Source organism: Ictidomys tridecemlineatus, chromosome 15 (genome assembly GCF_052094955.1).
Source record: "Ictidomys tridecemlineatus isolate mIctTri1 chromosome 15, mIctTri1.hap1, whole genome shotgun sequence".
NCBI lineage: Eukaryota > Metazoa > Chordata > Mammalia > Rodentia > Sciuridae > Ictidomys > Ictidomys tridecemlineatus.
Genome location: NC_135491.1, coordinates 3341420 through 3369283, shown reverse-complemented (window position 1 = coordinate 3369283; position 27864 = coordinate 3341420). Strand labels below are relative to the sequence as shown.

Sequence of the window (27864 nt, the reverse complement as noted above, 5' to 3'; positions counted from 1 at the left end):
ATATAGATCTGTCAGTGGGATGGAGACAATCCTGCACCTCCTGTCCTGTCCATTTTAAAGTCCCGGATATAGGATACAGGGATTGGTTGGATTGTATGACAGTCCTGGACAGAGTGGCAGTCCCCACAGTGTTTAGTGGGGATGGAGCAGGCACCAATGCCAGTTTCCCTCGGGAGGAGGGAGAGGATTGTCCATCCACATCTGATCTGCACTCATTATCCCAGTGTCTACCATGATGGCAACATGGACACAGCCCTCATCTTGAAAGTGGTGCCCATGAAGATTGGTCCTTTTCTTGGCTATGATGGTACTGACAGTCCCTGACCAAATTTTCAGGCTTATTAAAGTTGAAGGACCCCCATTTGGAATTTTAATTCATCTAGGCAGGCTGAGACCTTCAAGGCTGAGACCATGGTTATTCCTGGACATAGGTACTACCTATGTCAGCACAGACATGAATAGTCAGTGTTTCCTTCTTCTTCTAAGGATAGATGACCTCCTGACATATCTCACTGACATTTTCAAAAGCGTATTATTTAGGAAGTAAATTACTAGCTTCTGAGTCCCCGATCACTCAACTGACAGTTTGAAAAAACCTTGCAACCAATTTGCATAAGGCTCATGGGGACCCTGACTAATTTTGCTGACATCCAGTTTATTCTCCAAGGTCGACAACTCTCTCCAGGTCTCTTGGCACTTATGTTCACTTGTCAATAAGTTTGTAGATCTAAACTTGACTGATAGCCTAGATCAGCATATTGTCCAGTTACAGTCAGCTCTTCCAGGGTGATATGAACTCCATGAGCCCAATTCCTGTCAGCCTGTTATGCACTAAGCTCCTTCCAATTGGATTTCCACATCACATGTCACCCCCTGATAAAAAGGCTTTGGCCAATATAAGCCAATCCCTGGGCAGTAAGGCTTCAGTGGTAAGAGTTTGATAGTTTTTGTACAATTTGAGCTGTGGGAACACATAGAACATGCAGATTTAAGGTTCTTGTGGATTTTAAAAGGAATGGTAATGTGATCAAATTGACAGACACGATTCATGGGGCCAGCTTGTTCAAAATCAGGATACATTCAAAATCCCCAGATGTCCTCCCCAGCTGCCTTTGCTGCCCAGAGACCCTAATGCAATGGTGACAACATGGTTGACACAGGTTTACATATCTCTAATTTAGTCCTGGGCATGGACCAGGACATGGGAGCAGAAAAGGGAACTCACATCTGGAAGTGAGAAAACACTTCAGAACATACATTTTTGTCTCAACTATATAACTTCAAACTCATTCCTATAAAATTACTTTTGCAAGTGACAATGAGACCTAGAATTCAAAGGATAAGGATACAGCTTATAGTCAATGTGCTCACCAGGCTACCTTAGAGAAGTCATAGCTAGCACTCAGGATAAGTGGTGTCTGCCCAGTACACCTCCATGCTTCTAATAAGACTCAGAAAAATCCCCAGAAATCATGACAGACACAAAGAGTTTGGACACAGTTCAGCTGTTCATCATCAAAGACCAGAAGAATCCTGCAGGCAGCATTGTTGTCTCTCCCTGATGTGTGGGTGGGGGGCTACTTCTCTGGTCTGGCAGCTCCCTGGGGCTCATCCTGTGCAGGCACTAGCAGGGAATGGAGCACATTCATTAGACCAATGCCCCAGGTCCTCCCTAGAGTCCAGAGCCACCAAAACCATCGTCCTGCTGGTGAGCACCTTTGTCTCTTTTCACACCCTCTCTTCCAGGTACATGAATCTTTTGGTTGTCATAATTATCATAACTGACCCTGGTGAACACAGACGCAATAATGTAGAGGTGTTTCCCAGCTGCAGGCCCCTTTCTGACATCCGTGAGCTGCTGTGCCTGCACTGGGAATAGGAAAACCCTGAATCAGGTTAGGAACCTGTACCTTGCATACTTTTACACAATCTTTAGGTGTTTAGTGAGTCACTCCCTGAGAACAGCCTGAGCACTGTTATGCACAACCCCATTCCCAAAATGGTGGACAAGGAGGCTGCATCTGCTGCCATGGTGTACTCCCACTACCAGCAGCCATGAGGAATGAAGTATCATGTCCTGAATGTGAAAAAGAACCTCCTCTTTAATGTGAAGCTCAAAATTCCAACACACTGTACTACTATCTTTTCCTTTCCTACATAAATGTTGCTGTCCTGTTTAAGAAATATTTTCCTATTTGAGGAGCACAGACATTTGCTAAGTTTCTTGAAAAAAAACTTTATTTTTTTAATCTTTAAATTTTGAAGCACTGTTAACTGTCATAGTTAAGGTGCAGTGTGCTAGGGTTTATCCAGATTCTGGATGCTGTATGATGTAATAGAAAAAATCATATTCACAATAATTTGAGAGCTATTGAAGCTGAGTGGTGGAGAAATGAGGTTCTTTATATTCTCTGTTTTGCAGGCTTCCAGAATTTATGAGAAAAGTAAAATAAAAAATTATTAAATGTGAAAAAAGAACCCTAAAATCAGGTTGTTGCTACACTTAAGAAGTCTTGAGTTCTTATGTGGTATGGTTTAGGGTAGGCATGCTTTTCTCCAATACAGCTAAAACATTTTATTCTGAAAGTGTTTGGACATCTCTTCTTTTTTCCCCTCTTATCTCTCCTTGCTTTTACCTAGTGAAGAAATCCAGTAACACTCTTGCCCTCTTCCTCTCTCAGTGTTTAGCAGTCCCCTGGCACAGCACACCCAGGGTCCTATCTTATTTTGAAACTCTTATAGGCACTGCATTTCTTATTTGAGTGTTACATCCTCCAAGTCAGTGTGCTTATTCCACATTCCCGGAATACCTTCTGTCTTTGAATCAGAGGGGAAATTTCTATTACTGCCTAGCAGCAAGCTATAATTGGATCCAGGTGTACATCATGCTGCAGCACCAACAATTTGCTCCTCTGTGATCTCACAGATGGCCACAAGGTGGCCTCACATGCCTTGAAGTACAGCTCCTGTGTTGCTAACTGAGTGGTCTCTCACAGAGTACTGAGCCATGGGGGCCTTAGGACTCTCCTTGTGAAGGATCCTGGCATTCCTCTGTGGTGACTGCCCAAGGCATGAGATCTCTGCCCTCACTCTAACAATGGGGCAGCTCTGGTCTTTCCAGACTTGGGTGTTACCTGTTAAGCTGGGACAGCCCACCTCCTACCTTATTTGGCAAAAGAACATTCCTTCAAAATATTTTGGAGCACACACAGATTCTCTGGCTCTCTTTCCAGTGTGTAAGTTCTAACATTAAAGTGCTGTCCCAGCCCTGATTTACAAAATCATTTCTGTGTCTTTCCATCATCTACTTTTTCCTTAGCCTGACTTTGCTGCCTGCCTACCCCACGCAGATGAACCTCATTTCTACCACTAGCGTGGGACATGGGCAGGAGGCGTTGGGGTAAACTCCACTTGTCCTATCTAGAAATCATCTCTCTCTGAATAGTTTTAACACTTTCCTCCATGATTCCTTCTATTGCATTCAAATATTCTTGTCTTCCCTCCAGGTCTTGGACCTGCTTTTTCTCTTTCTTTCACTTATTTATTGCAGCACTTGGGATTGGACCCAGGGCTTCAGGCACACCAGACAAGCAGGCTCCCCAGACCTCCCTCCCAGTTCTGTGATTCATTTGCAGTTGACTTTTGCACAGAATGAGGGACGAGGACCTTGTTTCATGCTTCTAGAACAGATTATCCTGTGTTCCTAGAACCAGTTGATAGAAAGCTTTTCTGTGCTTCAAACTTTGTTTTTGGAATCCTTGTCAGAAATCAACTGCCTGAAGACGTGTGGGTTTATTTTTGGATTTTCTGTCACATTGGGCTATGGTTTGTTTTTTGCCAATATTATGCTGAGTTTCAGGGCTGTTTTTTGTAGTTCTGTGAAGTGTGATGTGAGTCTTTTTAATGGAAATTTTATTGACTTTAGATTGTTTTGTTTCGTGTGACCATTTCAACAGTGTTTTCCAATCCATGAAGACAGGTGCCTTTGACCTTTTAAACACTTTTTTTCAATTTCTTTCTTCAATATTTCCTAATTTTGACTCTAGAGGTCATTCAAAAAGTGAAGTATCATTTTTCCTTTTATTTTTCTTGATTAAAAATTTAAGTATTTCCCTGTCATTGAGAGATTAATATAAAATACTTGTAAATTATATAGAAATTCTAAACCTCATTATCAGTAAACTTCATGTAGTAAACACACAGAGAATTCTCCAAAACACACTTGCAGAATATTCCTTCCTTGGAAGTGTCAATGCACAAAGAATGAGCTAAAACAAAATGAACAAACTTTATAGTCTTTATTCTAACAAAATGTGATTTCTGACCAAAATGAAATCACTTTACAAAATAGGACTGGGAATCTAAAAAAAAAATTATATTAAAAATTAATTTATATATTTCTAATTAACAAAAAAATTACAGAAAAATTTGAAAGTCAAACTAAATAATGCAAAATATATTAAAATTTGTGAGACACAGATAAAGTGTTTCTTTTTTTATTAATGCATTGTAATTAGACATAATATTTGGGTTCATTTTGATATAATCTTACATGGCTCTTATGATGCTTATGAATGTGATTTTTTTCTGACTACATTTTTGGTGTATATGAAAGCTACATCTTTTAATATGTTAATTTTATCTATTACTTTATTAAATTTAAAATTTTTACAAGACTTCTATCAAATTTGAGCATGAAATTATATATATACTAAATAAAGAGAGAGTATTTTTTCAAGTGGAAGTGAAAGAGAAAAAAAATAAAAAGAGAAATCTCAAAAAATTGAGGAACTGTGGAGAATAGATAGGAAATCAAGGCCAATGAAATAAGGGTGGGAAGGGTAAGCACATGTAAAATTGAAAATCAATCATGCAAGACACAATAAATGAAGAAATGGTAAGATTTAAGGAGACAGACATGCAAATCCCCTTGATATTGCTAACAAATGTATATTCAAATCAAACACCAGACACTGCACCTCAGAAATTTGTACAACTATTGTGCCAAACAAGAAAAAATGTTGAAGTCACTGAATATCACCTTTATTACTGCATCTTCATGTTCATATTTACTTTTTGTTCAATATATTTTATAAATTCAATGATAACATATTAAGTGTCATAAGAATAGCAGGAGAATTAGTACCCATGTTTAAGTGTATTGTACTGATTAAATCAGAACATTTAGATTTCAGTAGAGTGCACTGAAACATCCTGCGTTCACACAGTTTCTGCTCAGAAAACATTGCATTAATGAATGTATATGTGATGCTTTCCCCAAAAAAAAACTTCCTGTGACAAAACTGCCATCTCCATCATTTGGTGAAGCTTTTATCCCAACAACAACAACAAAAACTGTGGTATTTAGGATGGTGACTAGACGTCTTCAATGAGAAACAGCAATGCATGTCTTTTCCTTCAGAGGATATGTCTGGGGGAGATGGACAATGTGGGCTGTGCCTGCTTCATCTAGCTTCCTGCTGTTGACAATAAATCCAGTGGGAGCTAGAGCATCACTAACATGGAACTTGTTATGAATACAGTTCACAGGCTTCCTTCCAAACCTGCAGAACCACAGTGTGGGAGAGAGGGCTGTGGGCATCACATGACTGACAGCACATGGAAGCCCTAGAGGCATGGCTTTCCTAAAGAGTCTCAGCCAGGGCTCCCATCAAGATCCCTTGTCAGTGGCAGGAAATGCGTTCAGCTGTTCCACGACCACAGATTAGTCTATGATTCTGGGTAGAATCTTCAATATTGAGATAACTGTCAGGTGAAGGCAGAGAGAGGACAGGCAAAACCAGGAGGGATTCTGGCTACATTTAGGAGACGTGAGTCTAGCCGTCCTTTTGAAGAACAGTAAGAGGATGTGCTATACTTGGCTATTTTGGGTGCAGGTCGGAACAGTGCAGAGCTCCAGTGTTACAGCAGATATTTTTTCTTTTGCAGGTAATAGAGTTCAGCTGAAGGCAGTAAGAAGAAACTCACTTTAGTTCACTAGAGGGGAACTCACTGGTGTGAGAACGGAGATGAAAGCAAAGCCTTTTCTGCTGAGTAATACCCTTTTAGGGTGGTGTGGTGGGAGCAGGTGTAGGTGGTTTCCAGTTGCCTTTAAAAGATTCTAAAGAGGAAGGTGGAGTTAGTCCAAGTAATCTTGCTAGAGAAGGAAACCCAGAGCAGGAGGAGGAAGAGGAAGAAATGTCAGCTTCTCAGGTTAGTTGGTCCCAGGTCGGGGCTCTTTTTCAATGGTCCTGCTGTGCTGTTACATATATACAGCTTTCTTAGCTGCTTCTGATATCCCTGCCTACTATCTGCTTCCAGTTACTTGTTTTTGACTTTCTTTTCATTGTAGTCAAGGTTACCTCTTCATTTATGCATTCATTTATTGCTCATCTTGCAGTGTTGGGGATTCAGCCCAGGGCCTCACATGCGTTAGCCTAGCTTTCTACCACTGAGGAGATCCCATGCCCCAATTTCACTGTTGAAACACTTCTCCCCTACACAGCAGAGCCTGCTCTCAGTCTCTCTTGACATTGCACAGCTTCTTTCTTTCAGGAGAAAGTCTCACCATGAATTTATCAAGTGTGATATGGCAACTGCTTCTGGTAGGACAGACGCAAATGGAAATATATTGAGACTCAGCTCCTAGTGCAAACACAGCTGAGTCCTCAGAGGTCAGTGATGAATGCACACCTAGCATGTAGAACCATGTGGATGTGCCAGGGGTTTTGGTCTGCAAGCCTTAGAAAAATTTATGCTGAAAAGGGATGGAATTTATTGCCTAGAAGAACTCATAAATTTATGTGAAATTGGGCAATTAAGGGACTTGCTTTCTCAGGTCTCAGAAGAGAACAAATATTGAAAGTTGGTGAACACTTGTCCTAAACTTTGCATAAAATGATGTTTTAATAGTTGATATGGATTATGGTTTACTCTTTTAATATCAATTTTCCCACTGATACCTTGGCTGGGATGCTTGCCCTCTGTATCCATCACTCTTGACTGCATGTTGTTTGCGTCTATGTGGACTTCACCCTGTTAAGGGGCTATCTGCCACATATATGGCCATCTTGAAAAGTGCAATAATTGTCATGAGTCACAGGGCTGCTCTACCATTGAGCTCCATCTCCAGCCCTTTTTAATGTTCATTTTTGACCAGGGTGTGCTGGATTGCTGAGATTGGCCTTGAACTTGCATTTTGCCTGCATCAGCCTCCTGATTTGGTAGGATCACAGGCATGCGTAATCACATCCAGCTAAGGATATTTTAAAATATAACACATTTAATTATGCAGGATTCATGGGTTAAATTTTCCTCTTATAGAATTTTATATTTGTATTTTATGGGAGGAGGATGATTTCCTCACATGAGAGATTGTAAGTTTTCTCTTTATCCTTAGGAATGATAAGGTGGAAATCGAAAACTGACCTGCTAGCCTCACCTGGAAGTGTGTTAGCAATGTGAAGACTAGGCACAACCATCCATCTCCTTGAAGTGTGGTCAAATTTCAAAATATCTAAAGTGGCATCTGTGCACATCAATATTGGATAACAATAATTTTTAATATTTACTTTTACCTGTTCTTCTTAGTGAAACATGACAGTAGAGTTAATTTGGACATATTTATTCAAACATGAAATTTATCTTATTCTAGCTAGGATCCCAGTCTTCTGGATGTAGCATGCTGTGGAGATTCCCTGTGGTGTATTCATGCATGTACATAGAAAGTTTATGTCAGATTCAATCCACTGTGTTTTCTATTTCTCTACCCCCTGCCTTCCACCATTTCCTTTTGTCTACTCCACAGAACATACATCCTTTCCTCCTCTTACCTTTTGTTATAGCTTAGCATCCACACATCTGAAAGAATATTTAGTTTGGGGGATTTGGGGAATTTGGTCATTTCCTTAGCCCAATGGTGTCCACAACCATCCATTTATGAGCAAATGTACATAAAGTCATTTTTTATGGATAAGTAATAATCCATTGTGCACATATACCACATGTTCTTTATCAATTTTTCTTTTAAAGGGCACCTAAATTGGATTTATATGGGAGCTATTACAAACTCAGCCACTGTAAACACTGATATGTCTGTGTCACACTGTAATATTCAAATTTTAACTATTTGGATATATTCCAAGGACTGGAAAATACAGGTCAAATGGCATTTCCATTCCTCGATTGTTGAGGAATCTCCACACAGCATTCTAGAGTGTTTGCACTAATTCTTAGTCTCATCAACAGTCTTTGAGTGTTCCATTTCTTAACATCCTCACCAATATTTTTTTAACTTGTATTCTTGATAATTCCAGTCTGACTGGAGTAAGGTGAAAGCTCAGTGTGGTTTTATTGTACATTTTCTAATTTCCAGAGATGTTGAACATGTTTTATGCACTTGTTGACTTCATATTTCTTCTTTTGAGAAGTGTCTATTTAGTTCCTTTGTCTATTTATTGATTGGGTTATTTGTATTTTCGCTCTTAAGCTTTTGGGGTTCTTTATATTTTCTGCAAATTAATGACTTATCTGAGATGTGGGTGGCAAAGATATTTTTCCAATTGTATAGGTGCCCTTTTCACAATCCTGGTTGTATCCTTTGCTGTGAAGAAGCTTTTGATTTTGATGCCATCCCATTTATTGTTTTTTTTTTCAAATTAACTCCATGCACTTTACAAGGCTTGTTGAGGAATTTTGTTCCTAAGCTGACATGTTGAGTGATGGTCTGCATTTTCTTCTAGTAGGTGCAGGTGTTCTAGTCTAATGCTTGTGTGTTTGATGCACTTTGAGTTGAGTTTTGTGGAGGGTGAGTGATAGGGGGTAAATTTCATGCTGCTACATATGGATTTCCAGTTGTCCCAACACCATTGTTTGAGGAGGCTTTTTAAATCTCCAACGTATGTGATTTGCACACTTGTCTAGTGAGAGATACTTGAGTTTATGTGGGTTTGTCTCTGTGTCTTCTATTCTGTTTCAATGGTCTTCATCTGTTCTGGTGGTTACATCATGGTGCCTTTGTCACGATAGGTGTGTAGTCTAAGGTCAGGTTTTATGATTTTTCCTGCTTAATTTTCTCTCTGAAGATTGGTTTGGTTATTCTGGGGCTGTTACTCTTCCAAATGAATCTCATGACTGCTGTTTCTAATTCTATAAAGAATGCCATTAGGATTTGAATAGGAATTAAAATTTTGAGTAGCATTCAAAATTAAAAATTTTGGTAGTATTTAAAAATTAAATTTTTTGTTCATATGGAAATTTATACTATATTAATTCTGCTTATTCAAATCATAAAAGATGTTTTCATATTCTTAGGTCTTCAATTCCTTTCTTTATCATTCTGTAGTTTCATTGTAGAGTCTTTCACTTCTTTTGTTAGATTGAGGCTATTTAAATGGAACAGTTTTTCTAATTTGTTTTTCAGTTGATTCATGATTGTAGTATAGCAATGCAATTGATTTATGGGTGTTATTTTAATATCCTGCCAATTTGCTGTTTTTGTTTATGGGTTCTAGAAGTCTCCTGGTGAAGATTTGGGTCTTCTAAATCAAGAATCATGTCAACACAGAGATATGTGAAGCTTTTCTGTACTTACTGGTATCTCTATAATTTTTTTCTTTATTTTCCTAATTGCTCTGGCTAGAATTTCTAGGTCTATTTTGAATGGAAGTGGTGAAAGAGTGTATCTCTGCCTTATTCCAGTTGTTAGAGGGAATGACTTCTGTTTTTCTCCATTTAGAATGATGGTGGCCTAGGGTTTAATTACATGCCTTTTACAATGTTGAGGTAAGATCCTACTATTCCTAGTTCTTCTAGTGTTTTGAATATGAAAGGTTGTTGGAGCACACTTTAAATTCACCATTACTTTTCTGCTTTCACAGCTGATCCTCAATGATATAAAAATATATTTCAAGAAATATATTCCTGTGTTGATGTCTTGGTTTTATATTTGATATTTCATAAGAGCATAGGATTAAAGCTGATTTTGAAGAAATGATACCATCTGCATTTATGTCTTTATGTAGTGTGTTAGTGAATCTTATTACATTTAAGATTTATTTTCTAAGTTAGGTGGTGTGCTTTCCATTGCCATAACAAAATTCCTGTGACACATCAACTCAAAGGAAGGTAGATTTATCTGACAAGATTCATGGTCTCAGTGCATGTTCAGCTCCATAGCGTGGATGCCTTTGTGGAGGCTGAACATCACAGAAGGGAGCCACAGTAGAACAGAGCAGCTCATCTCATGAACTCTGGACAGACAAACAGTGGGGAGAGTAAGGAAGGGCAAGGAATAAATACACCATTCAAAGAATCAATTCAGGTACATTTTTCTATCTAGTCCCAAACTCGTAAGTTTCCATCACCTCCATATAGCCCATTAATTATGAATCCATCAATTTACCTGTTCCATGCTAGAGCCCCAATGATCCAGTCACCTCATCAAAACCCACTTGTGCACACTGCTGCCTTGGGTACTACAGTTGATACACTGTAGCTGATACACGTGTCATCTCATGTTGGGGTGGTAATGAACTCTGCTGCAGGACACATGACCAAAGTATGATTTCTTCTCAGGGTGTGCTGACATTCAGGGATGTGGTCATAAGATTCTCTGAGGAGGAGTGGAAGTGCCTAAACCCTGCTCAGCGGGCTTTGTACAAGGAAGTGATGCTGGAGAACTTCAGGAACCTTGTCTTTGTGGGTGAGAACACCTCTGTTTCACAATGCTTCACTGACACATCCTCAGGGCAACTGCCTGGCTTTGCCAAACATTTCAGAGGAGAGAACACTCTGTATGGACAATCTCAGATATCAGATATCCAACTAAAATTGGAAATTCCTTAATTTGAAAACACTTTGGACTTATTTTATCTTACTTTATCTTACTCACTTTTAGTCATGGTCTGCAGATTTTATTCTATGTTTCTGGAAACTGGAGTAACTTAGCATATAACACTATGGCACACGTCCTGAATTGCATTTCTACATTTATTTTGAACATGTTTTGAATACAGCATAATAATGGCACATGAATAGGATTCATTTTTATTTGATTCTAACTGCATGGACTTTAATTTTCTCTCATTTAATCTCCAGTAGTTCCTCTTAACCTCCCCTCCTCTCTAGCCCTATTCCATTTTCTCTACCTTGCTCTCCTTCCCTCTTTCTTTCTATTGTTCACTAGTTGGGATTTATAGATGTACTGAAATGTGAGCTTTACTGGGCTCTATGCCTCCCTTTTCCATTTTCTCATTCATTCCCTCAATCCACTTTTTCTACTCTGCTGACCTCCCTGATATTTTATGTGGACCCTCCATTTTTTCACTTATTTTACTCTTTATTTCATCTACAAGACTGAATATTTTACTTTTGAGTTTGCATATGTCACTTTGCTTGCTTCTCTTCATTTCATACATGAATGCAAAATGCAATCATTTTCTTTTTAATGACTGTTAACTCCACTGTGTGTGTGTGAGTGTGTGTGTGTGAGTGTCTGTGTAAACCACATTTTTTGTCCATTCACGGACTCATAGGTATGTAGTGTGGTTACATAAACTGCTGTCATGATTTTTGTTGCTATACTGAAGTGTCGGTGTCATGATAATTGTAGGTTTGAGGTATATATGAAGGAGAAGTCACATGGTGAGTCCATTCCTTGTCTTTTCAGGATTCTACATGCTTCCTTCCAGAGTGGACATACTTTCTTGCAATACTCTTACTCTTCTATTCTCAGTCACATCCATTATTTATCTGAATTCTTGATGATTGTCATTCTAACTGCAGTGAATTGAAATCTCAATGTTGTTTCGTTTTCTAATTCTCCAGTAGGTAGGGGTGATGATCATATTTCAGAGAATTTTTGGTTATTTGTATTTATTCTTTTGTGACACATCTCTTTGCACATTGACTCATTTATTGATTGAGTAGTTTGATTTCTTGTTGAGGTTTTCTGTTCTTTTTACTCATTGTGTTTAATGATTTTGTCAGAATCATACTTGGCAAAACATTCTCCCATTCCCTGGTTCTCTCTTCCCACTCTTAATGATTTACTTTACTGTGCACAGAATTTTTCAATTTTTCAATTTGATTCTCTCCTACTTGGTTTTATTTTTTGAACTTTTATGAGGGTTTCTAAGAAAGTTGGAGCCTGAAGAAATAAGTTAGAATGTTGAATCTGTGTTTTCTTTTAGCAGTTGTGGGATTTTGGTATAATTCCTAGATTGTTTATCAACATTGTGTTCAATTTTCTTTTGCAGTGGGAAATATAGGGATATTGTTTCACTTTTCACTTGGATATCCATTTACCGTAGCCCTTAGTTTATAAGAAGGTTACCTTTTCTCCCTTTGTTTTTCAAAACTTTGTAAAGTATCAGATGATAAAATTTATGTGGATTTGTGTCCATATCTTCTATTTTATTCTACTGATCTAACAGAAATGTTAGATGACATTTTGGTTTTATTTCTCTGAAAATTTTTATTAGTGTTTAGATATGGATTATGTCAAGTTTGTTTGAGATTTTTGGTAGTAATGCCCTCTTCAAACATCCATTCTGCCCATTCAAGAACATGGGAGGTGTTTCTCACTTCACATCTTCTGTTTCTTTCTTCAGTTGCCTTTCACATACCTTGTGGAGGTTTGCATCTTCCTTGTTAAATTTATTTCTATAAATTATATATATTTTGAGTTTATTGTGAATGGAATATTTTTCTTCCTTTTCCTGCAGATTCATTATTAGAGTATAGAAAAGTGTTTGATTAAATATGTAGTATTGATTTTGTTCCTGCACATTTGCTGAATGATTTTCATGAATTTTACCAGGAATGAGTACTAGATTTATTGAAATGCTTTTCCTGCATTGATTGAGATGATTCTTCTTTTCTTTTCCTTAAGTCTGTTGGTGTGGTCCATTTATAGTCACGATTTGTGTATGTTCAATCAAACACACATCTCAGAAATAAAATATATTTGATTTTGACCTCATTCATGTGTACTTGGATGCTGTTTTCAAATATTTTATTAAATTTTTTTCTATCTATGTTGATCTGGGATGCAGGCACTGAAGTTGTTTTTCCTTGATTTATATTTGGTTTTGGTATCTGGGTGAAATAGTGTACATAGATTCAGTTTGGTAGTGTGTCCTACATTTCTGTTTCATGGAAAATTTGAGGACAACTTGTATTAATTCTTCTCTAAATTTATACATAAATTTCACTGAGAATCCATTTGATCCTGATATTTTCTGTGTTGGAAAGAATTTAATAGCTGCTTCAATCTCATTTTTTGATATTGGTTCTTTTATATTTTCTGTGTATAAAGGTCACATTTGGGTAGGTTTTTTATGTATAAAAGTTTGTCAATATCATCTAGATTATCCACTTTTTTGGAATGTACATATTTTTAAAAAACTGTATAAGAATCTTATGAATTTCAGAAGTGTTTTTCATAATTCCCTTTTTTTGCAATTTTGCTGATTAGGATCTTTTATCTCTTTTAGGTTGGATTGTCTATGGGTTTAAAATGATGTTCATCTTTACAACAAATAAACCCTTTATTGCATTAATCTTTCCATTTATATGTTTATTCCCATTTTTATTAATTTTAGCTCTGAGTTTTATTATTATTTTTTCTTCTTATTTTGAAAGAATATTTTCATATTCTTGGAAGGGCTTATGTTGTAAGAGTTGATTATCTCTTTGGGGTCTTTCTAAAAATAGAGTTTGAGATGAAACTGGATTTTTTGCTTCTGTGGGCAGGCAGGGCCTGTGCAACCCTGAGTTTTCTGCACCCAGGAAAGACTTACATTGTTAGCAGCTCATCACAGTAGGAGAATCCTGCAGGATCAACTCTTAGGGCTGTGGCTGACAAAACCTGATTCTTCTCCACTACCCCTAAGTGGCATGTGTCAGGTCTTGGTTTTGTATCATTAAATGGGGACAGTGCCCTCCATCATACAGTAGACTCCAGTAGCTGACCATCAAATTCTCTCTAGCTTCTTGCCTTTAAAATTTGAATAATAAGATGCATGAGAAAAAAAAGAAAGCTAGAGTGAAAGCAATAGGTTGTATTTGAGTGTGAGGAACAGGAGTGGACTCTTACAGGGGCCAGAGAGGATCCCAGCAGTGGTTGACCTGATTGCACTTGCCTAGGGTTTTCTTAGCTCTTGGGTCATAGTTGTTGGTACAAATTGATGCGGATCAGAGTTTGTAAAGCTCCTATGGCTCTTGGTTCACATATACGCTAATGAGGGTTTGGAAGAATATTAATACCATGGGTTTTTCTTGCAATCTCATTCAGGTCTAGCCCACTTTTGTTTTCCCACTGCTCATTGGGAAGCAGGAGGTCAACATCCTCAGTTCGTGGATACTCGGTGTTGTACCTGTGGTGTTGAGTGGAGCAGGCTTCCACAGCAGATCCAGGCCAGGCTTCCTCAGTGGGACACTCTGGTGTTGCCTGGATTGCCTCCCCCTGGTGTGTTGGTCCTCAGGCCCATGGTGGCATGACCTGCCATGGCTCCTGCTCCAACCATGGGGTCCACTGCTCTGCTGCTCTGGGATGACTTCATTCTTCACTTCTTAGGAAGTGCCCCAAGCTACCTTTAGGGAGAGGGGTAATGACCGTTCTGGCTACTTCAGGCTTAAAAGGGACCTCAAAAGAGCGATGGCAGTCAGGCTCTTCCTATGAAGACCTGTTTATAGGTCATCAGTAGTAGGAGAGCTTGGGTTTGGAATTTGTTAGGCCATTTCTTGCTTGGGTATCTTGCATATTATGGCAGGTCAGAGGTTCATGTTGACGATTGGCAATGAACTGGATGCAGCATAATTGAGGCAGGCATCAGGTTAAGGCAACAATAAACGTGGCAGTAATGCCTTTTATGTACAACACTTACACAACAGGCATCTACTATCTAGTCCCTGCAAACCATCAATATAGGTAACTAATTAGAGCTTAATAGGACATAGCATACCAGTGGTTTGTGAGTGGAGACTATTTAAGACTTTGGAAGCATTAACGGAGTTGTTAGAAACACACACACACACACACACACACACACACAATTTAGTTTTTCTGTGGACATTGAAGCCTATGGAAACATTATCAGAGTTATTGTTGTGTGTATATGTATATGTCTATATACAAATATTATACATAAATGAATATTATATATTATGTATAAATGATATGTTTTATATATTGTTATTTATGTTATAATTTATACAATATATACATATATATACACATATATATTTATATATATATGTTATACAGATAAAATATTCTTAAATATACATAACTTAGTTTTCATGGTTTCTTACACATACTCCTTAGCTATATTTATTATATCAAATAATGTCTGATTTTTTAAATAGCTTTCTAAATTTCTGTTACCTGTTTGATACAGTTATTCCATTTAGCTGTGTTATATCTGGCTCTCTTGGAAAAGTTGACCAGGAATTATACATATCCTATTATGTCTTTTGTGAATTCTTTTTAGTTATATAAAACTTTACGATATATTTTTGACAGTATCACAAAGTTTGCAATATCATCTGTAAATTCAGTTCCCAAAACCTCTGCCAACTCTCTCCATTCCTCCTCTCATCACTTTACCTTAATGATCTTTATGCAATTTTTATAGTTTCTTTTTTTTGAAATTAGTGTCTTGTGGACATGCTTGATGTTGGGATTCACTGTGATATATTTATGTATGATTATATGAAATTTCAGTCATTTTAATTCTACTTTTCTCACTTTTTCTTATTCTTTTTCCTCAATGTCTTTCATTTTTTTCTAGATGATTATTTGCACTAAATAATCAATAATCATATCAGTGAGAAATATTGGGTTTACTTATGTAGCCATTTAGGAAATTTGTAGATCTCAAATTGTCTCAGAACAAACTTGGGATTCTGGCATAGCCACTCATGATAGTTATCAGGCAATGTTGTATAATAACCTTCCCTTTATTACCTCCCTGTTTCCTCACTTTTGAGATCTGAGACAGTGTATGTTTCCAGTTACAGGATACATTCCAAGGCAGGGACCAAAATATGAATGTTTTTTCCTTATCTCTTTGAGTCCTTTGATATAGGCCTCCAAGTTTCAGTTTTCAACATTGAGCAGAACAGTTTAACCAGCCTTGAAATAGGGGTACTGGGTTTGAACTTCAATCTATATAACTTTATAGTTGCCCCTTGTTTAATTAGAGTCAGTAGCCATACTGGAAGTTGGCATTATTTTCATCTGTCCCTCAGATGATGATTTATTTTCATAATTCACGTTGTTTTCCTAGAAGTAGTAGAACTGCTAAACATTAACAAGTTAGACGGTTATTTCAAGCCAGCAGATATAAGTCAGGTTTAAGAATGTTGAATGTATAAAAGACAGCACTGCTTACACAAGAGATTTGATAAATAAGCCCTAGTTATATCTGTTAACAGACATTCATGAAGAAATGTTTAGTTTAGAACTTTAGGTTACCCTTGAGAACCAAGATATCAGACAAGGTTAGATCTCATTTTAACTCAGTTATTTCTGCCAAAGAAACTGCTTTAAACAATGAACATTGCACTTTCTGTTTTTTGGTATGAGGAATTAAAGCCAGAGGCAATTAACCACTCATCAACATACTCAGCACTTTTAATTTTTATTTTGAGACCGAGTTTGCTAAGTTGCTTAGGGCCTCACTAAGTTGCTGAGGCTGGCTTGGAACTTGCAATCCTCTTGCCTCAGCCTCCTGAGATTCTGCAATAACAAGTGTGCCCAGCCACACCTGGCAAATTTAAACACTGAATATAGAAACTAACTTGGCATTACTGGCTGCCTACCTTGAAAAACAGGTAAGTTAGGAATGTCAAAGTCATCTTTGCTTTAACCAATTTAAATTGTCATTGTTATTGACATTTTCCTTAAGTCACCTGAACTGAAAGTCCTTTGTATCCATTTTTTAAATGTGTGAGCCAATTTTGCACCATATAAGTGATATGTGGACTCGACCATATATGTAGACATGACATTCAATAGGAAAGTGTGCACAGATTTACCCAAAACAGACAGGAAACAAAGATTTGCTAGCTTTTTACCAGGTATTTTATTTCCACTGATAATGGAGAAATTATACACTGTCTATCAAAAGTCTTTAGAAATTCAAATATTTAGCCACAGATTTTTGTAGTAGGACCAAAAATGCCTTTTCAGTCTGAGATGGACACTTATCCTCCATGGTGATAGGCTCACTTCCCTAATCACCAGTGTTCAAGAAAAGAAAAGAAATAAACCAAAAAGCTATATTTGCTATCATACTCATAATGAGGGTCCCTAAAGTTGTGTTCTATTTGTTGTATAAAGGAAGAGCCAGGGTTGAGGCTTAGGCTCGGGAATAGAGCTCTTGAATAGAAGGAAAAAGGCACTGGGTTTCATCCCCAGAACCACATGAAAAAAAAACAAAATTTTTCAAAAAAGACACCATGTCAGTCTGCAAATAAAATTTTAAAAAGGAAGACCCAGGGATGTAACAGGCTCCAAGTTTCAGTCCCAGAGGAGAGAAGTAGGTGATGGTCTCTCTATCCATATTTAACCTAGTGGGTATGGAGGCAGTGGACAAAATGTCTTGGAGCCATTACAGTCATGAGATGCAGGTTGTTTTCTTTCCTAGTGAAATTGGCAGGAATGGAAATGCAGGAAATTGGATCCTCTTCGTGATTGGGAGCACTCTAGGAACAAGAATAGGGTTTGAGTACTAAAAAACACTCAGGGACTTGTAAATTCCCAATAATATTGTTTGCATGTCCTAGTAAAATAATTGGGGTGGTGGGGGGCATAGAAACTTGGGTCTACAATGGTTGAGTGGTGCAGCTGAGAGGTAGAGTGGAGAGAGATAGAAACTGCTTCACTCAGACTCTGGGGATTAGTGGTTTCAGGTTTTCCAAGGACCTCAGTCAGACTAAGGCTTTGTCTCAGGATCCAAGGTACCAGCACATGAGGGCACCCTCCACTCAGGCCAAGTGAGTCAGAAAGTGAAAGAAAGGAGCAGATGCTTGAAGTGAACTGTCAAACTCTTTCATGTTTCACAGAGAGAAGCTGAAGCAGAGCTTGGCAATCATTCCTCCATCAGGGAGAAAGGGGACTTTATATGACTTTCCTTATAAGCATGTCACAGATGCCTCTAGACCAGGGGTCCCAATAGGCCCTTTTCATTGGTGGACAGGTGTCTGCTATTTTAGGTAGAAACAGAGATTTTTCTAAAACATTTTGAGAACTGTAGAAAAGAAGGAGACAGTTCTCTTGGTCCTTTTCACTAACCCTTTTGAGGAGGTCAGTGCTCGGCTCCATAAAATGAAACCAGAGTTGGAGGTGAAACTCAATTTTCTTCAGTTTGTGGGTGGGTCCTGTGCAAGCTACATGTCTCTGCAGCCAAGAAAGTCCCTTTTAGAGTTTGCAGCTAATCACAGATGACATGCCTGCTGTCATCTGTTCTGAAGGTAACAGGCAGAGAAGCCCAATCCTTCTCCACTCCATGAGAGGCATTTTGTAGTTCTCAGTAGTGCCGTTCTAAATGGGGCTGGGCCCTCCAGTGTTGCACTAGACTCCAGCAGCTCTCTGGCAACTTTGTTCCAGGTCCTTGTCTCCCACATTCAAAGAATGAGTTTCACTGCAGAAGGGAAGGCAATAGTGAAATGAGAAGGTTTATTGAAGTGTGAAGAATAGAAACAACAATGGCAAAGGCAAGAGGGGTCTCCAATAGGGCTTTCCCCATGAGTGTGATAGTCTGAGGTTTATGTAGCTCTTGGGTCATGGTATTGGTTCCACTTAATGCTCATCAGAGTTAGAAAAATTACCTATGCTATTGATCCAATTTTATGACAAATTGTGTTTGGAAAAGTACTTACACTATTGCTCCAAATTGGTGCTAATCAGAGTTTGCAAATATACTAAGACCATTGGTTGGTCCTGCTATCCAATTCAGATTTGTCCCACTTGTACTTTCCTACTGATCACAGGGACATGGAAGGTTAATGTCCTTCCATCATGGATGATCTGGGTCACAGCTGCTGCCCTGTGTGGAGGGGGCACCCCACTGGGTCCATGCCTGGTTGCCTCAATTGGTCAGATCAGAGGGCTGTGGCTGGCCTAGCCCCTGGCTTGCCACACTTCAATCCTGAACTGGCACGGCAGGCTCCTTGCAGTGCAGGCACACTCCAGCCCACTGGGTTGCAGCTCTGTGGCTCTGGGTGGGTTTATTTCTGTTCTGTCAATGTCGGTATTCAGTGCTATGAAGTATCCTCTTAGAACTCTCTTAATATTGTCCCAGAGATCTTGACACCTTGAATCTCTCTTCTCATTTGTTTCTGGGACTTCTTTTGTGATTTTACAATAATTTCTTCTCTGACCTATTCCTCATTCCTCTCCAAGTGATAGAATGATTCCTCTTTTCTGTCTTGTTAATTTCTAATTTCTAATTTCTATTGTAATATGATCATGTGGCAGATATTTTCCTCATTTTTCTATATGTGCTAAACTTGATTCATGTCCTCCTACATATGACCTATTTTAGAGATGGTTTCATCTGTAAAAGGACAAAAGGACAGTGAATTTGGGTTCTTAAGGATATAGTATTATACAGATATCTGTTAGCTTCATTTCATTCATCATATTTTTTAGTTCTGAAGGGACTATATTTAGCTTATGTCCTGCTGACCTATCTAGTAGTGGGAGAGGTCTGTTGATATCACCCAATAGCACTCCATGGGGTCCACTTGACTTATTATATTCAGTAGAAGTTTTATTTATTTTTATTTTTTAGGTAGAATACCGCTATTGAACTCAGTGGCACTCGACCACTGAGCCTCGTACCCAGCACTATTTGTATTTTATTTAGTTACAGTGTCTCACTGAATTGCTTAGCGTTTTCCTTTTATTGGGGCTGGTTTGAGCTCATGATGCTCCTGTCTTAGCCTCCAGAGCCACTGGGATTAGAGGTGTGTGCCACAGCATGGGGCAGAGTTTTTATTTTTTATGTAGTTGGTACACCAATCTCTAGGGATAACAATTTATCCTCATTGTCTTGTTAAGGGTGATTCCCGGAATCAGTATGAAGTGCCTTCTTTGACTCCTATGATAATTTTCACCCACAGTCTATTTTCTCTCATATGGGAAGAGCTACCCCTGATTCCCTTCAGTCCCCATTTCCATGGTGTATGGTCTCCGTCTTTCTCTTGAAGCCTGTGAGTGGCTTTGCCTGTAGAGTGAGTTTCTTGTCAACAACCTATAAGTGTGTCTTGTTTTTAATGCTGTCAACCTGTGTCTTGGGAGAGCGTATATTATTACTTGAAGCCTACTGAGATGATTTTTATTTCCTGCCATTTGATTTGAATCTAATTTTTATTCTAGACATGATTCTCCTCTTCTTAATTATTCTTCTTGTGAAATTCTTCCCTATATTGGCTTTTTAATTTTTTATTTTTACCCATTTCAGTATGAAACATTTCATCAAGTGTGTTTGGCTGTGTACACTTGTTGACTATGATTTCCTTGTTATTTCTTCTTATCATGGAAGGTTTTTCCTCTAAATTTCTGAAGGATAATTTTAATTGACACAGTAATCATGGTGAGCATCACCTTCCCTTAAGGGCTTGATATATATTATTCCAATCCCTCCTGACTTATAGGGTCTGGACTCAAAAAGATGTTTAAATCCTAATTTGCTTACATCTAAATGTGGCTTTAAAAATTGTATCTTTTTTCCATAGATTAGGCATGTGTAGGGAGAGGGTCTTTTTGATGTTGTGAATTTAAGGGTGTTAAGTGTCTTATTCCTAAGGCTCTCAAAATTTTCTGATATTAATTCATTGAAGACAATGCACACCTGCTTAGTTAGAATTTGGCACCATCTTCTACACCACTAATTCTTAGATTTGGTCTCTTAATGATAGAACATATTTTTTAAAAAAAAAATTCTGTGTCACTTTCTCTTAACATGTTTATTGTTGGCTATATTTTCAAGATTATTATTTTGTGTTTATATTTTGAGACTCTGTCTTCTCTTTTACCTAATCTATTGATGATGCTGTCAATAGATTTTTTATTGGATTTATTGAGTTTTCATCTCCCATATTTCTATTTAATTCTATTTCAGAATATCTGTGTTTTCATTGAAATGACTTTTCATTTTTTGCATTTTCTTCACTTCTACATTTCTTATTTCTGGTTTTACCTCATTAAGCTATTCAATTGTGATCTCTCTAAGTGCCTTTTAAAATGTATGCTTAGTTTTTAAGATAATGCTGAGGGAATAAATGTAAGCACTAAATAAAATTGTTAAGTAGTAACAAAAATTATGCTTTCTGAGAATTTTTCTTTCTTATATGCTATATAATCTTTGTTATAGTTGTTAGGTACACACAACAGTCGATTGTATTTTGATATGGAATACATAGTTGGGGTGCAGCCAATTACAATTTTCATCCCATTTTTTTGGTGGAACTTGATGTGGAGTTTTACTGGTCAAGTATTCACATATTAGAATAGGAAAGTTGTCTATTTCATTCTACGATCTTTCCTATTTCCAACTCAAAATCCCTTTCCTTCATTCCCGACTGTCTATACCAATAAACTTCTACACATACCACCCATCCTCTGTTGTTTTGTGATAGCAACCACATAGCATAAAGCACACTTGATCTTTCATTTTGTGGGACTGGCTTAATATCACTTAGCATGATATTCTTCAGTTCCATCCATTTACCAGCAAAAGTCATAATGTCATTCTTCTGTAAGGCTGAGAATTATTACATTGTGTGGATGTGTATAGTTATCTATATCTATATAGATACACAGAGATATATATCTCTAGATATATAGATATCTATCTACAATAGATAGATAGTAAGATATATAGCATATATATCGATATCTACATGTAGATATTTAGGTATATAGATATATCCACAAGTTGTTTATCCATTTTGTATTGAAGGGCACCTAGGTTTGTTCCAAACCTTGGCTATTGTGAATTGTGCTGACTTTACATTCATTCAGCTACATCACTGAAGCATGCTGATATTAATCCCTTAGTCTATAAAATGAGGAGTGGATTAACTGGGTCAAATGTGGTTCCATTCCAAGTTTCTAAGAAATTTTCATACTCCTGTCTACAGTGGTTACACTAATTGGAAGTCCCTTCACCGATGTATGAGTGTGCCTTCTCCCCTCATGTTCTTGCTAACAGTTATTGTTCCTTGCATTCTTGATAATTCCCATTGACTAGAGTGAGATGGAACCTCAGTGTGGATTTAATTTGCATTTTCTAAGTGGTAGAGATATCAACCTATCAGTAAATACATTTTTTATGTATTTACTGATAGATTATATTTTTCCTGTGCAAAGTGTCTGTTCTGTTCCTTATCCCATTTATTGATTGGGTTTTTTTGTGGTTAGTATTTTTGTGTTCCTTATATCTCCTTGAGATTAATACTCCTACTGAAGTGTATGTAATTAAGATTTTCACCCTGCTTTAGAATCTTTCTTCATACTATTGAATGTTTTCCTTGCTGAGAAAAAGCTTTTTAGTTGGATTCTATCCCATTTACTGATCTTGATTTTACTTCTGGCTCTTTAGGAGTATTGTAAGGGACGTGAGTTTCTAAGCTCACATGGTAGGGATTTGGGTACACTTTCACTTCTATTACGTGTAGGGTCTCTGTGCTAGTGCCAAGTTCTTGATCCACTTTCAGTTGATTTATGTGCAGCATGAGAGAGAGGGGTGTTTAATAACATTTTGCTACACATGGATTCCCAGTTTTCCAGCACCATGTGTTGAAGAAGCTATTTTTTTCCAATGTGTATTCTTGGCTAAAAATTGTTTTGGCTATTTTGGGTCTCTTATTTTTCTAAATAAATTTCATTATTGCTTGTTCTAATTCTATAAAGAATGTCATTAGGATTTAAATAGGAATTGCATTAAATCTGTATGAAAATTTTGGTACTGTAGGCATTTTGATAATGTTAATTCTGCCTCTCCAAAAGGATGAGAGATCTTTCCATCTTATAAGATCTGCTTGAATTTCTTTTTAAACTTCTGTAGTTTTCTTTATACAGGGCTTTCATCTATTCTGTTAGTTTGATTTCCAAACATTTCTTTTTTTGAGGATATTGTGGATAGGGAGGTTTCTCAAGTTTCTTTTTCAGTGGATTCATCACTGATTTATCAGAATGCATTTGATGTATGTGTTAATTTTGTCTCCTGTAACTTTGCTCAGTTCATCTACTAGTCCCAGAAATTTTTTGACGGAATCTTCTGGACCTTCTAAACAGTTAAGCATGTCATCTGTAAATAGTGATACTTTGAGTTCTTTTTATTCCTATTCATATTCCTTTAATTTTTTCCTTCTGTCTAATTGCTCTGGCTCAAGTTACAAGGATGACATTAAACAAATGTGGTAAATGAGGGTTTTCTGTCTTGTTTCAGTTTCTAGAGGAAATGCTTTTAATATTTCTTCATTTACAATGAACCAGGCCTTGGGTTTAGCTTATATGACTTTACAATATTGGATTATTTTACTATTCTCCCCAGTTTTTCTAGGTTTTTCAACATGAAGATGTGCTGTATTTGTCAAATGCTTCCTCCACATCTATGGAGATGGTCATGTGATTCTTGTATTTAAGAATATTTATTGGATGAATTGCATTGATTGATTTTGACATGTTGATACAACTAACCCTAACCCTAACCCTTAATGAAGGGACCTATTTGTTTATTTATTTATTTATTAACTTTATTAATTTATTTATGCATTATACTGGTATATAAAAATGAAATACAGTGCTATATTTTCAAGAATGTGGATAGCTTAATTTGTGAACCATGATTTCATTATTTTTATTCTAGTTTGAATGAATTGATTTCTTGGATTATAATATAGTTTCATTCTGTATTTACAAATTTCTCAACTTTATTTCTAGTTGCATTCTTCAGCATGAAAATTACTCTATTTTTGTATTTTTTTAGTTGATAGTTGATTTCATATTTTTTTCTTTGTTTGGCTCTATGTGGATCACTTAGATATTTATTTTGCATTATTCACATATCTCACCAATCACCATTTCTTTAGAATTTAAGTCAGGAAATTTATTTAGTTGGCTCCATTTGGCAATTTTCACCAATTATTCCACAATAAACCTATTTTCTTTTGGCACATTATGTCAGGGACAGATTTTTCCGAAAGCACCCTAGGAGGAAAGAAATTAGATCCATGTTTTTGGAATTCTCTCTTCATTGTATTCTGCTAATTTTTAGGGTAAGTATCTGTGGTAGAGAAATAGACACAACTCTCCTTCCCTCTTTTTGTGTCTTGTTTGAACTGTTGTCACACGCAGCCTTGAAAATACAATGTCTAGAGTATTAAGTAAGGCAACATGTTCAATGCATACATTTTAAGATTATATATTTATGGAGGAAGGATGCAGTCAAGGATTTTATTTTTTGATCTTCCTTGTATTCTCAGGTTGATAGAATTTTACACATTGCATTTCTATGTTCAGGTGAATCCAGTAAGAAGGATAAATTCTAACTTTCGTTTCTTTCATTTATATCTCCCCTCCAAACTACTGGATGGTTACCAGAGGAGAATACACAAGGTTCATTGCAACAAGTGAGAAGTACAAGATATGAAATTAAGGATCTTGAGAATATACAATTCATTAAACAAGAAATTGGGAGAAAGTGTAAAGGGGAGCCAGAATCTCATGGACCTTATCCCTGTGCAGTGGCTCCATCTGAGAGGACTGGGAGAGAAGATGCACATCAAGAATCTGCCCAAACTAATGACTTTGTGTCAGGAATTTGTGTGGATTCAGTTGCTTCTTGGAGTAAATGTGTAGATTTACTTATGAAACATTCCTTCACTGAAAAAAACAACTTAGAAAATCAGCAAGGAAATGTAGCTCATGATGCAAAACATTATTTGAAACATTGTGAATTTGGCTTGAATTGTCATTCAAATATTGCTGGAGACAAGAGATTCCAAAATATGAAAAAAATATCTCAATGGGATTTGAGTGATAATTCGTTCATCAAAAGTTCACTATTTCTGCATCAAGACTTCCTTCAGTTCTGTTCCAATTTCTACAGTTTGGATAAAATTCAGATGGCCAATGTCAACGCAGTGATGACTGAGAAAAGAGAACACACTGGTAAGTATGAGAAAATTTGCATCAATGATGACACTGGCATGGTATTTGCTGATGGATGTAACCTAAGTAAATTGGAGGGAGGTTCTGTGGGACAGGAGAGCCATGAGCACAAGGAATCATGGGAAGTCCCTAACCAGGGATCAGATCCACCTAACACACAGAGATGTCCTTTTACACAGAACCATGACAAGTGGGAGAAATGTGCAAAAATCATCAATGAGTGGCCAAAAGCTCTTACCCATCCTAATGTCCAGAGGAAAGACAGATCTTTTGAATGTAAGAAATACGGTGAACTATTCAATCAGTTCTCAGTGTGTACAGAGCATGAGAAAATCAATACCATGGAAATGTCCAATACATATACAGGTGAAAAATACAGGGAAAGCCCTGATGAGTCACCAAACCAAATTGGACCTAATACAATATGCACCCAAGAAGATCCATGGAGAATCACGGAATGTGATGAATCACTTCCACCAAGTTTAAGTCTTGAACAACAGCAGAACATGCAGAATGAAGAGAAACTTCATGAAATAGAAGATTGTAAAACTTTCTTTAGTAGTTCCTCACATCAAGGGATGCATAAGAGTATCGATGGGGGAGAGAAAACCTACAATTGTAAAGAATGTGGCAAAACCTACATTTCTTCCTCAGAACTGCTTTGTCATCAGAGAATGCACACTGGAGGAAAACATTACAATTCTGAAGAAAGTGGGAAAGCATATATGTTTTCCACACAACTCGTTCCTCCTCAGCTACTTCATACTGGAGAGAAACCATACAAATGTAAACATTGTGCAAAGACCTTTAAATGTACCTCAAGCCTTTGTATTCATCAGAGAATCCATACTGGAGAAAAACCTCACAAATGTAATGAGTGTGGCAAACCTTTTATTAGTTCCTCACATTTAAATGTGCATAAGAGAACACATACAGGAGAGAAATCCTACAAATGTGAATGTTGTGGAAAGGCTTTTGCTCATTCCTCATCTCTTGCTGTGCATCAGAGAATCCACACTGGAGAGAAACCTTACAAATGTAATGAGTGTGGCAAAGCTTTCATTTGTTCCTCATATTTAAATGTGCATTGGAGAACACATACAGGAGACAAATCCTACAAATGTGAATGTTGTGGAAAGGCTTTTTCTAGCTCATCATATCTTGCTGTGCATCAGAGAATCCATACTGGTGAGAAACCCTATAATTGTAAAGACTGTGGGAAAACCTTCATTTCTTCCTCAAGTATTAAAAAGCATCAGAGGATCCACACTGGAGACAAACATTGCAAATGCCAAGAGTGTGGAAAAACTTTTCTTCATTCTTCACACCTTACTATTCATAAGAGAATCCATACTGGAGAGAAACCTCACAAATGTAATGAGTGTGGCAAAGCTTTCATTCGTTCCTCACATTTAAATGTGCATAAGAGAATACATACAGGAGAGAAATCCTACAAATGTGAAAGTTGTGGAAAGGCTTTTGCTCATTCCTCATCTCTTGCTGTGCATCAGAGAATCCACACTGGAGAGAAACCTTACAAATGTAATGAGTGTGGCAAAGCTTTCATTCGTTCCTCACATTTAAATGTGCATAAGAGAACACATACAGGAGAGAAATCCTACAAGTGTGAAAGTTGTGGAAAGGCTTTTGCTCGTTCCTCACATCTTGCTGTGCATCAGAGAATCCATACTGGAGAGAAACCTTACAAATGGCAAGAGTGTGGAAAATTTTTTATTCAATCTTCACAGCTAGGTATTCATCAAAGAATCCATACTGGAGAGAAACCCTAGAATTATCAAGATTGTCACAAAACCTTCATTTCTGACTCAGGATTTCATAGGAATCAGAATATCTACACTGTGTAGAAACTCTACAAATGTGAACATTCTGCAAAGGCATTTACTCGTTCCTTACTTTCTGTTGTACATCAGAGGATCCATACTGAAATTTTTTTTAAAAAAGAAAAAACCCTAGTTGAAGAATGTGGCAAAACACTTCACCACAGGTCTAACTTGAGTGACCATCAAAGAATATAAACTGGAAACACATTCTTTATATCAAAAAATGTGAAAATTCTTTAATAAATGATCACATTTTATATTATATCAGACAATTCCTACTGATAAGAAAGATTGTAAACATAAAATATGTGAAAAAATTTTAAATACATTTTCCAACTTATACAAATTACAGAAAATATACCACCTATTTTCATAGAGGAAATGCAGGAGGAAAGGCTTTACCAAAATATCCACAGTAGAGATCACAAGAAGATACACAGGGAAAATAACGTTTTTACATAGAATAAATCTGTAGAACTATTTCAACAAGCAGAAAACTACAATAGCAATGCAAATTTTCATGCTAGAGATGACTAAGGCACTGTCAACTTCATGCCATATTCTAATCTAGAGTATTATACAGATGAATGCAAAGTCAACAGTTGCATGATTTTTGTGGGTTTCAAAGGAACAAAGACATAATCTTTTTCTCTATGTTTATATCAAATTGATCCATTTTTCTCTGGACAATTCTTCTACTTAAAAGTATTAGTAATAGACATTAATTTCACCTTCAAATCAGTTCTGACTACAATTTATTTCCTCATAATAACATAAAATCTCAGGGTCAATTTGCTGCATTTTAAAGAGAACTTTGCATATTACAGAGACACC

At 37.1% G+C, this 27864-nt stretch overlaps 1 protein-coding gene across 1 annotated transcript; it reads left to right on the top strand.

Moving 5' to 3' along the window:
- The first annotated feature begins 243 nt into the window (after positions 1–243).
- LOC144371092 (uncharacterized) lies at positions 244–26979 on the top strand. The gene is made up of 5 exons (XM_078033301.1): positions 244–307; positions 5950–5972; positions 6070–6213; positions 10576–10716; positions 25795–26979. The coding sequence occupies exons 1-5, from the start codon at positions 244–246 to the stop codon at positions 26977–26979; spliced, it is 1557 nt and encodes a 518-aa protein (XP_077889427.1).
- Positions 26980–27864: the final 885 nt, after the last annotated feature.